The 12,111-nt window shown below is 45.3% G+C and overlaps 1 protein-coding gene across 1 annotated transcript; it reads left to right on the top strand.

The window, feature by feature from the left end:
- Positions 1 to 371: 371 nt before the first annotated feature.
- On the top strand, positions 372 to 12,081 carry DUSP11 (dual specificity phosphatase 11). Its single transcript, XM_077805717.1, has 10 exons — positions 372 to 520; positions 1,766 to 1,841; positions 3,847 to 3,978; positions 4,987 to 5,110; positions 5,548 to 5,608; positions 6,038 to 6,084; positions 8,245 to 8,320; positions 8,701 to 8,826; positions 9,251 to 9,286; positions 10,085 to 12,081. Exons 1-10 carry the CDS (start codon positions 486 to 488, stop codon positions 10,353 to 10,355), a joined length of 984 nt encoding a protein of 327 aa, XP_077661843.1. The 5' UTR covers positions 372 to 485; the 3' UTR covers positions 10,356 to 12,081.
- Positions 12,082 to 12,111: the final 30 nt, after the last annotated feature.

The following is a 12,111-nucleotide window of genomic DNA, read 5'->3' as shown; positions in this document are numbered from 1 at the left end:
AGACAAGAAGGCGCTTGGGCTGGGCCCCAGGGGATTGTGAGTAACAGAGAAGGGGACACTGGGGCTGGCCTCCAGGAGGTTTGTGGGTAATTGCGAAATGGGGGTGGGGGCTGGAGCTGGGCCGGCCCCTGCTGGGCGGGGTCGAGGCTCCGCGTGCCGCAATCCGCGGCTTTCCGAAGGGGCGGGGCTAGCCGAAGGGGCGGGGCAAAGGGCCCAAAAGGCGGGTGGGGAGCGGCAGCGCTGGCCGTGATGTCAGAATGGGCGGGGCGCGCTGTCGGGGGCGGCCGTGCGCGTGGCGGGGCCACGTCCCCTGCGCGAGGTCGTGGGAACCGGAACCGGAAGCGTCGAGCACCGGCTGGTTTCCGCGGGGCCGCGAGCTGGGAGCGTCTCTGGCGGGGCGCCCCGGACCGGGTATCGGGCGGGCGGCGCTGGGCGGCGGGGCGGGCTCGGGGCCGCGCTGGGGGAGCCGGGCCGGGGCCGGGGCCATGTCGGGGAACGGCAAGACCCGCCTGCCGGACAGGTGAGACCCGCTCCCCCGTCCCCTCTGCCCCGGCCTGGGCCCGCTCGGTTGGGCCTCAGCCTCCGGCCTGGGACTCCTGCGGGTGGGTGGGGGTGTTACCTGGAGCCCCTCCCCCCGCTTCTTTCGAAATGGTGCCGCGCTGACAGCAGCCTTCTCCCTCCAGCCACCCCCCCCCCCCCGACTAGGGAGCTCTTGGTGCCCCCGCCCCCTCTCAGCTCCTGGCCACTTGGCGCCTCGCTTTCCGGGGGAGATCAGGGACTTGAAATCCCCCTTTCCCCTGTTCCCCGAATCCACTGAGCCGAAGCCTTCTGAGATCTTGCCCTATCTGCGTGGGGGGGACCCTTCCCTGCTCTTCAGGAGCATCCCCCATGTCAGCCACAGCGTGAGGGCTGGACACCATCGTAAGGGAGCCTTTGTCCGTATGTTTCCTTCGGGAGGCTGCCTGTGAATTGTATGAAATCACTGGCGAGACTGTGCCATGAAATCAAAACGCCAATAAGTTTTACTCTCGCGTTTATCACGTGTAACCCTGCGCTGAGTGCAAAACGCTGTCTGAGCTGTGGCTAGCGTCTCCCCGGTGATTTGCATTTCTGATGACTATTTAACTACTTGTACATGTGCCCAATAGAATGTGGGGAGGGGCAGGGGGTTGAAATAAGTGTGACTTGGCCTGTTCTAGTTTTTTCCCTTGGCAATAAACTGATTTTGCAATTTACAGCAAGGGGGTTGCAGCACTAATATCAATAGCTGGGCCTAAATTATCTTGAGAAGGGCTCCATCAGTGACACTAACTGATCTGGGTTAGTTGACCCAAAGAAATTGGGATTTGGTAATAAATCTGTATTCTTTTGGAAGAAGCCTTTCCAGCAGGAAGGAAATAGAGCTCAGTAAAAGGGAGGCATGGGATGAAGACCGAATGTAAAAGGCAAGGGCTTGTCTACACCATGCAGCTTTTAGAAAAGTCAGCGTGCGTAATCGCTCTTTGTGAGTATTTTGTTGGCACTTTTGCCGACCAAATACTTTCAGCCCCACGAGTGGCATTAGCTTTGTCGGCAGGAGAGTGCGCCTGCCGATAAAACTGGGTTCACACTGCTACTTGCATCAGCAAAACCTTTGTCTTTCGCCGGGGGGGGCTTTAAGTACCTATGGAAGACAAAAGTATTGTCGACAGCTTCGCAATGTAGACATTCCCCAAGATTCCACCTATGGGAGGTTGTGGCATTAATCATAACATTTCTCTTCTAGATGGACCGACTATCTCCCGCTTGGACAAAGAATGCCGGGTACTAGGTTCATCGCTTTCAAAGTTCCTTTAAAAAAGGTAAGTGAGAGATGTTTGAGTTTGGCCTCTTTTTGGGTCATTTCGGGTCTGCAGTTTTTAACTGTAACAGAAAACATGGACTTAGTGATCTCAGAGTAGGGATTTTTCAAAGATGTTAGGGTTGGATGTGTTGAGGGGAGAACTTTATTCCAATGTGTGCACTCTTTGAGAGGAACTTATCTGAACATGCTGGCAATTCAGACCAGGTCTACACCACAGAATTCTGTCAGGGAATCACACCTCTTCACACTCCATCACCAACAGCTGGCCAGCAGAAGCCTCTAGTGTAGATGCAATTATACCAACTACACTTCTATGGGTATACTTTCACTTGTGTGGGACAGTTTTATGATATCATAACGCACAGCTTTGTCAGTATAACTGTATCCATACAAGGAGTGCTTTGCCCATATGGTGTACTGTTATTCCCATACTGGTAAAGTAGTCCTGGTGTAAACACAGCCTAAATTTGATTTATGCTAAATGAAAACACAAAGGAAAACTTGGAGATTATAACTTTTTGGGATAGAAAATAGAAGCCTGATGGGACCGTTACCCTTTAAAACTTCAGGAGAAGTAAGCTCAGAGTTAAAGCTACTGCAGTGTTTATATTGCTTTATATTGCTACCATTGTGCTTTAAGTAACAGCTCATGGAGGTTTCTCACCAAGCTTGTTGAGCATGAGTGTCCAGATGTTTAGAGATGGTATTCATCCATGGCTCTGAAAACTTGCGCCATAGGTGATTTTATGTGGCATGTCTAGGCACAGTGGGGCTGTTTTTTTTGGTATCCTTCTGCTATAAAGTATTGTGGGATAGTGAGTTCCACATATGGAGCATTTTAACCTGGTAACTCCCATTCAAATGAATTCCATGTAACATTTGGATGGACATCAGAGAGCTTCTTATAAAAAAAAAAACCAACCTGACATAAATGTGGCAATCTGCATCAAAGAAGATTGTGCCTTCATCGCTTCAGATGGAATCTGGAAATTAAAAATAGATCATGACGTATTTGCTGTGTGCTAAATTTAGCTGTTTCTGACAGTAATGTTGAAAGATCTTTCTCCACTATAAAGATACATGTGACTAATCACTCCTTTAAATATGCAGAACTGTCTTGGACTGTAATCTAGTACATTTGATTCAGCAATCTGTCTCCCTTGATCTTTCTACTAGTCCCAATGCTTTCAAATTAATAGCCAGTGAATTACATGAAGGATATTCCTGCTGGCTCACCTCATTCACCTGGAGTACCCAGCTACTAAGGTGTTTGTCCTCTTTATCAGTATAAGTAGTAGCTGTTATTCCTTTATCAGAAATCTCTAGATGACTGTGCTTTATAGTTCCTTGTTGCCTCCTTTTGATAGTGTCTCAATTGCTATGCTGAGATTTTCATCGATTTATTTCTTTACCATGCTTGCGTATTTAAAAAGGCTTAGGATGTTAAGCTTGTGAATACTGACCGTTGGCCATACGATTGGCACCAGCAGCAACATTCAGAGGTGAACCTCCACCTCTTTAGATGCATTTCTCTGCCATTTGTGTATCCTGTTAAGATTACTGTTAGCTGTGTCTAGATGTAGAGAGCTCCAATCACTGTAGTGTGTGGTTTCAGAGTAACAGCCGTGTTAGTCTGTATTTGCAAAAAGAAAAGGAGGACTTGTGGCACCTTAGAGACTAACCAATTTATTTGAGCATTGGGATTCTTGGAACACAGCTGAGCAGTCTAATGCACTAATGTCAGGGAGAAGATGCTTTCAATAGATCAATATCAAGGCGCTTCAGTATTTAATGTATCTGCATATACCTGAGGCCTCTTTCTGTTTGGTACCTGGATTCTGACACCATCTACCTTTTTAGGGAGTACACCATTATGCTGTGGGTTGGTGGGGTGCATGGGAACTCCCTTCCCAAAGCTGTTTGGGGTGTTTAAGTGCCTTGAGATTCTTGGATAGGGTGCCACAGTTGTGCACAATATACTATTAAATATTATTTCTCGCCAGAGTTTTGAATGGAGACTTGCCCCAAAAGACAGATTTTCTCCTTTTGACCTCCTTAAGAAAATTAGAGAACAGAAAGAAGAACTTGGCATGATCATTGATCTAACATACACAACACGCTATTATGGACCAGAGGTAAGTTAGGATGCAACAACTATCCTAGGCCCAAGTACTTCTGCTCCCTCACGGATTATTCTATGGCACATTGAGCATGTCGGTTAGCCTCTCTGTGCCTCAGTTTCCCATCTCACAGTGTCATTGGGAGGATTAATCCATTGAAAATTGAGACTCAGATACTGTAGTAATGGGGGTGGGGGGAAGATTGTGCCTGTGTGGATCTGAAAGCAGGATCAGGGCCTAAAAATCCTCACTATGCCCAAGTGAATGAAGTAGGCTTCAAATTTCTCTGAATATGGTGGACTCTGTAAGTGACTATGTGTTACCATAGGACACTCTCTCAGCACCGCTAAACAAAGGCTTCCGAATTCCAGTTCAAACTATTATTTATTGGTGACATTAATTACCTGGAAACAGTTGTTTCAGATACTCCCCTTGCCCTTCTGCTACATGCACTTTGTTTTGTAAAAGACAGATGAGAAGGAAACCTGGGACAAACAAGAAACAATAGCAAAGGAATGTGTGGGTCAAAAGTGTTTTTGATGGTACCTCACAGTTGTCACTAGGAGGACTAAGTGGGCTATCAGATCTTGCATCTTGGTAGTCACTTGTGAATCACTGTTACTAAATATGGGCTGTGTAAAGTCTCCGTAATAGTCTAGTGTAAAACTACTCTAGTTCAGAACTCTTTATGGTGTGTGTTTTATTTGAGCCCTTACATCAGTTTTGGTTTGCTGGAAGAATAGTTTCAGGCAAATTTTACTCCATGTACTTACACATAATTGTATTTAAGCACTTCTGAGAGATGCATGGTAAAACTGACAATATGGTGCTGTTGTAACTTACCTGAGTTATTGCGGAGGATTTCACTTACCAGACTAAAATCTCACAGGCACCCTTTCAGGTTTAGTTTTTAAACTATAGAAGCATTTCCTTTCTATAAAGCACGTGGACCCCTTTCAGTGATGGGAATGTTTGGTTTTATGCTTCATACAAAAATGTATTGGATTCCCCTGGTTCTTTTAGGAGCTACCAAAGACACTGTGCTACTCCAAGATCTTGACGGTTGGACACGAAGTACCAGATAACGAAACAATTTTTAAATTTAAATGTGCTGTGAAAGAGTTTTTACAGGAGAACAGAGATAACGGTGAGCATAGGTTGCCTCTAATTTAATTTCTAATGCGTGTCAATGTCACTTCCTTACAGATACTGTGTATGTGCCTTATGTTAAGCATTAACCCAGGTTTACACTCCTCAGAACCCTGCCATAAGGCTGCTCTCATATGGTCTTTATGTTCCTTGTGCAATGTGCCCATGTTTTCTCCTAAACAAGATTTGTGTTGAAATTGTGTGACCTGACTGGTTTTTTTATAAGCAAGAGTTGAATAATTAGTGATAATTAGCCATAAATGCGAGCTTGTCTTTAAGCAGTGTTGTAGAGATGTTAATTTGTTTACGTTGGCGTAATCTGTGAATGACTAACAAATGTAATCAGGTTTGCTTCCTTCTCCTTTCTGATGCACACTACCTGCCTGAAAATGAACACTATCTTAAAAAACATAACTTGAATTTCCTGTCTCATAGATAAACTCATTGGAGTTCACTGTACGCATGGCTTAAACAGAACTGGTTACCTTGTTTGTAGGTGAGTCACCTTAAACTCTTGTAGCTGAGCTGCGCTAGATGGGTATTTCTCTAGTAGCACAAGGGATGGGAAAATTACTTATCCAATGTCTGCCTCACTATACCTAATCCTGGACTCTAATGTAAAGTGCACTGGTCAAGGGCTTAGTGACCATATAAAATCTTGGATTTCATGAACAGAGCAGGATTAGAAGTTCTCTGAGCAGATATGTATGGATGCTCTCAGGGCATATATGTTTTTTGTGCATGAGCCTTGGTATAGCAATCAGAAATTTACCTCTGCCATAAAAGCTGTGAGTATTTCTGTAGCCCATCATGGCCTGTAAATACATAATCTTAAAAAAAGCATCCAGAGAGATAAAGGTTTGTCTTTTCATTCTTAAGCGTTATTCCCATAATTAGAGCTCATGTATTATGTTGCTCTATTCAGGTACCTAATTGATGTTGAAGGCATGGAACCAAATGTCGCTATAGAATGTAAGTAATAAGGAGATCACTGTTTTTCCTGTTTCTTTTATGGGGCGAAACACTGGCTAGTAGCTTACATTCAAAAGGTTCTAGGCTCTTGGAGAAGAGCGCAGAGGGAGAACTTGTAAGAAGTTTTGCACTATAGGAAAATGTAAGATTGGGAGAGTGGATGGATAATAGGAAATGGGAGGGCAAAGAGGAAGAGATTTATTGTGGTGATGGATTGATTTTGCTACAGTGCCCTTGGAATCTATCTTAAGCCAGACTGATGTCAGTGGATCACTGGATTTGAAACCCAGGTGACTTATGGGTAGGCATGCAAAGGAAATTGAGCAACATTCTGCTCCATTGCCAATCCATCTCATTGCGTCTCTTACTGTAGAACAGGGGTAGCAAACTTTTTGGCCCGAGGGCCACATCTGGGTATGGAAATTGTGTGGTGGGCCATAGGCAGCGACTCCATGGGTGCTCTGGGGCTGGAGCACCCACGGGGAAAAATTAGTGGGTGCTCTGCACCCACCGGCAGCCAAGCTCCCCGCCCCGCCGCTGCCTCCTCTCCTGAGCACACCATGTCCCCACTCTTCCGCCTACCTCCCAGCACTTGCTGCCGCCAAACAGCCTTTTGGTGGTGTAGCAAGCTCCAGGAGGGATGGGGGAGGAGCAGGAACATGGTGCACTCAGGGGAAGAGGTGGGGCCAGGGTGGGGATAAGGGGAAGGGGTTGGAGTGGGGGCAGGGAGGGGAAGGGGTTGGGGTGGGGACTTTGGGGAAGGGTTTGGGATGGGGGTGGGGCAGGGGGCAGAAGGGGGTCGAGCACCCACTGCCATGAGTAGAAGTCGGCGCCTATGTGGTGGGTCATGAATGCTCATGACATTGGGGGTTGGGGTGCGGGTGCTGGGGGTGCGGGCTCTGGGGTGAAGGAGGGTGGGATCGAGGGGTTCGGAGGACAGGACGGGGCTCAGGACTGGGGTAAGGGGTTGGGGCGTGGGAGGGGGTGAGGGGTGGAGGCTCCAAGTGCTGCTTACCTCAAGCAGCTCCCGGAAGCAGCGGTATGTCCCCCCTCTGGCTCCTACGTGGAGGCGTGGCCAGGCAGCTCTATGCACTGCCCCATCCACAGGTGCTGCCCCTGCAGCTCCCATTGGCCCCATTTGCTGGCCAATGAGAGCTGCAGGGGTGGCGCTTGGGGCGGAGGCAGTGTGCGGAGCCCCCTGGCTGCCCCTACGTGTAGGAGCCAGACTGGGGACATGGTGCTGCTGCTTCCGGGAGCCGCACGGAGCAGGGCAAGCTCCCGACCCCAGTCTCTGGCAGGAACTTAAGGGCTGGATTAAAACGTCTGAAGGGCCAAATGCGGACCCCGGGCTGTAGTTTGCCCACCCCTGCAGTAGAACCTCAGTTACAAACACCTTGAGAATGGAGATTGTTCGTAACTCTGAACAAAACATTATGGTGGTTCTTTCTTTCAAAAGTTTACAGCTGAACATTGACTTAATACAGCTTTGAAACTTTACTATGCAGAAGAAAAATGCTGCTTTTAATCATGTTAATTCAAATGAAACAAGCAGAGTTTCTTTACCTTGTCAAATCTTTTTTTATACCTTCCCTTTATTTTAGTAGTTTACGTTTAACCCAGTACTGTACCGTACTTGCTTTTTTGGGGGGTGGGTGGGTCTCTGTTGCTCCCTGATTGCGTACTTCTGGTTCCAAATGAGGTGTGGGGCTGACTGATCGGTTCATAACTCTGTGTCTCTTCTTTATAAACAAGAGAAGACCTGCTCTGCCCAATGGGTCATTCATGCAACCATGAGCTGTCATCAAAGGGACTTTATGTAGAAATGGAGTTGCACCTTGATGTTATAAATGGCATCTGTTCGTTCCAGTCTGCATCTCTCTTCTGTACCTTAAAGGACATCTTCCTGATATCCAACCTTCTGATACCGAAATGCTTAACCTGTGCTCATGTGACCTTAACTGAATTACTGTAAATGAGTTGGGGTGTGCTCAGTGTCAAAACCGAGGGGTTAAAATCATTCTCAGGGTTCTTTATTACTGCTAATACGGTGTGCGTCTTCAGTGCTTTGCCAACACATGATCTGCCCCCTGTCCTGAGTAGCCTAGTGTAAAATATTTATGTATAATGGTGTTTTGTAACTTAACTCTTCCCTCCTCATAGTGTTCAACAGGTCGCGAGGGCATTCTATAGAGAGGAAGAACTATATTGAGGACCTTCAGAAGGGCCCCATCAGAATGTAAGTCACTGTTTCTACATATGTTTGTGTCTGGGTGCTAGAATGAAGACTAGTTAGCTCATGTCCGCTATTTAATGGACCTGAGTTTAGCTTTTTCACTCCTGTTAGCTGATGAAGAAGCACGGATTAGTGGATAGGGAAAAGGACTGGAAGCCAGGAGATCTGGGCTCTGTTCCACATTCTGCTGGTGACCTTGGGCAAGTCACTCTGCCTCCCAATACCTCAGTTTCCCCATCTCTAAAATGGGGATCATGCCCACTTCTTGAAGTGGTTTGAGGTGCAATTATAACTGAGACCATAAAGAGTATAAAAACTTCCCTGCAACTTCATTGAGCGATTCTGTAAATTTGGGCTGTGCTAATGGAACGTTTTTGTTTAAGGAACCATGCTGCAGATGGACAAGGATTTGATTTGATCAAAGGACAAAGCAGCATGGCACCAAATTTGGATTTCCAAGTAGCTGGACATCATCTGTATTCAGAACAGCTCCCCCTGGCAGACAGCAGGTTGGTATTTAGTTTGGGTCTGGTAGAGTGGATTGGATCAAGGGAAAAGGTATATTTGTGAAAGTGACAAAGGTAAATAGGCACACAAGATTGCAAGCCAGGCACTCAAGTTCGAATCTTGGTCCCAAAACTCACTTTGTTTAGGAACTGAGTTTAAACTCAGTTGCTAAGACTGTTTCAACCATAGTATGGACAAGACCTATTGATCTGGCTGCTACTGTGGCAATTAGTTAAATTTTGCACTGTGCCTACATACATTGTGGGAGGTGCATAATAAATGAATGTAGGGGTAATGAAATAGTTTTACTACTCTAAGATACCTTAGCACAAAGAAGGGCCCTACCCTATGATTTGGACTTCAGTGACTCTTGTGCAGAATTGCTTTTCACTCATAATAAGGCTGTAACTCTTCTCCTGCTCTTAGGCTCTTCCCTTCTTGGCAAGGAAAAAGAGAACAAAGGTAAATGGCTTCCTCTTTACTCCTGGGATGTAGGCATTTGCACTTCCTCCTGTCAAGTGTCATGTCACGTCACGACATGATACCACATCTGCACCTCCCACTTCTTAAGTAACCCTCTCTAATCCTTGCTTCATGGATCTGTGGGTGAACTTCCTTTTCCTAAATCGTAATAGATTATTGGGCTGAATTTAATTCTTCCATAGTTCATGATTTGGGGGTTACAAACGTATCTGGTTGGCTTTTGTAAGTTGAAGGAGATACCTGTACAAGAATGCTCTAAGAGCTCAATCTGTTACACTGGAAGGTTCAGTTCTGTATTATGTATGGTTGACAATCAAACAAAAGTGGCCAGGGGAATGTTTCATACCCTTTAATTACTCCTTCTGGGCCAAAATATGGGGGGCAGGAGGGGTATTCCTCCTGTTAGGACAAACTAGAGGGAGTTGGAGGCAGGGGAAATACCTTCTGTGAAGACTTCTTGTGCTACAGTTGACTTGCATAAAAGAGGTAGGCAGTAGTAATACTTGACTCCCACTTTAGGGTACTGTAAAGCTTCATGTTTGTAAAAGATCTTAGCGTTTTTCCTCTGTGGAGCTATGTAAATGCAAAGTATTAAGAGACTGAGAATCTTAGCATGATTTATAGGAAAGTACAATTGGTGTCTAAAGTACTGTCAAAGTACAATTGGTGCCTCGCTAGTGCAGTTTATCTCTGGTGTGGCTTAGGAGCTTCAAGAGCTGAGATATCAGGAACAGGGCTCAGCCATCCAGGTAAATGATCTTGATATTTCTTTTTCAGAGCCTTGTACCCTGTCAGGAATTTCCACGGAGTTTACAACCATGGGAGATCTGCTTATTACAAGGAATATGTCCCTACAGCCAACCTGGCCCAGCAAACACCCCCTTACAACTTGGGACCTGTCAACTACCCCATTCCCCTACCTTATAACAAACAGTATAATGGTTACAACGGACCATACTTTCCAGTGCAAAATCCTTACCATATACACCAGGAAATGTATAAAATGAAAACCTCCGGAAGACCCAAAAGGAATCACTATACAAATTGATGTGAGGGACTCATCTGGTGGAAGAACTTGGAAGTCCGCTATATGGAGTACACTCTGTGGGTTTTTAATCTAGAAGCTTTATTCAAGAATGAGTCTTTTATTCCTTCTAATCCCTTTGCTGTGGTGCCCATTGCTGGCCAAGTGCCAGTCAGGAAACACAAAGGAAGGAATCATTAATTTTAATATTGAGACTGTTTCTAAGTTTTATTTTTCCTAACCACCTTCATAACAAACCCTCACCTTTTTACTGTATTAAAATATTGTGACATCCATGTTACAATGACTTATAGAGTTCTAAATGGACACCCAGGATAAACATGGACCCAAACTGAATAGGTGGTTCCCATGAGAAATGTTGTGCATTGTTTAAACTCTTAAGGGAATTGTGTTTTAAACAAATGCCTTCCCCTGCAGTTGTTTATAACCAAAGCATAGCATGGCAATACCTGGAAAGGTAACCACAGTGAAACTGAATAGTAGAGCTGGCCAGAGATCAGCCTTTCCGTCCATGAAGAAAACTCAAATTTTTGAGAACTTTCATCCCAAAGGTCAAATTAAAAAAAACTTCATGGGAAGGAAAGACTGAAAAAATCCCACTTTATTGATTTCCCACAGAATTCTATGGCTTGCTGCCCAGCTCCCTATGAAGTCTGATTTCTGGTTGCCTGTTTTCCATCACAAGATCTGTCTAAATTTGTGGGTTTCTACACAATGTTTCAATTTTGATGAATTGGCATTTTGCCAAAGGAAACCCCCCCTGGAAAACTTAGGACCAGATCTACTTAATAGCCTAATTTTTCCATTGTCCAAGAGGAGTAAAATCTAGCATAATCACTTTCATTTTACATTGTTTTAAATGCGTTTTTAACCTTAGTATTCTCCTAAATGTAACAGGGGAGGGACTGGGTGGCTCTAGGAAGCCCGAAGGTTGGTGGTTCGGATCCAGTCCAGATTGAAATTGAATGTCAGCAAGGTCATTGCGCCTTATTCACTACCCATGAAACAGGTTTCTGCTGCAGACCACCATGGATATCACTCTATGTGGCAGTCTCGCAGAGGCCAAGGATGGAAGTAGAGACTCCCTCCTTACTGCAGAGCTGATCAGCGTGGAGGCACATGGTCATTTATGTCCATGAGACTTGCATTCCTGCTCTGTGGAGAAACAGAGGAGCCTGATCTCCAGGGCTTTCAGCCTGGCACCTCTTTTTACCAGCACTACATTCAAGGATGTTCAAAGCAAGTTGCTCATGCCCTTTAAGGGAGGCTAACATAATGGTCCTAGTTCTGTGAGAACATGGGAAAGATAGTGTCACTTAAGCTTTGTCTTCACTGCTTAAAAAGGGAATTTCTTTGCACCAAGATAAATGCAGGGCTGTTCTTAATGTAACATCCTAAGTGGAGACAAGGCACTTGTGTTTTCTTTGAGGTGGTTGGGTTTAGCAGGTCAGTACCTTTCCTAGCCTGTGTGGTTTCTATTCCTGGCTCTTTCTGATGTGCTGTTTGACTTTGTACTTAACTTGCCTGTACTTCATTTTCCTCATCTGTAAAATTGGGTTATTTCCCTCACCCATCTTTGTAAAATTATTTTAAGATCATTGGATAGAAGGAGTTAAAAGGCTAGCTCAGGACTCATGATTTTTGTGCAGGATGTTGGCATTTGGAGTTTACTGTGCAGGAGAAATGGGACTGTTATGAGAGTGTGGTATATTAAAAATTTTTTTTGCAAGGAAAACACTTGGCTCATGAGGTTTAAGCC

This window comes from Eretmochelys imbricata, chromosome 26 (genome assembly GCF_965152235.1).
Source record: "Eretmochelys imbricata isolate rEreImb1 chromosome 26, rEreImb1.hap1, whole genome shotgun sequence".
In the NCBI taxonomy this organism is placed as follows: Eukaryota; Metazoa; Chordata; order Testudines; family Cheloniidae; genus Eretmochelys; species Eretmochelys imbricata.
Note: the sequence above shows the minus strand (reverse complement) of the source record. Positions and strands in the feature narration are given on the sequence as shown.

Excerpts from the sequence above, each read along its gene's own strand:
- DUSP11 (XM_077805717.1), top strand. The coding sequence starts at position 486 with ATGTCGGGGAACGGCAAGACCCGCCTGCCGGACAG. Across the intron at positions 3,979-4,986 it reads CACGCTATTATGGACCAGAG|GAGCTACCAAAGACACTGTG; the intron begins GTAAGTTAGGAT and ends TGGTTCTTTTAG. Across the intron at positions 5,111-5,547 it reads ACAGGAGAACAGAGATAACG|ATAAACTCATTGGAGTTCAC; the intron begins GTGAGCATAGGT and ends CCTGTCTCATAG.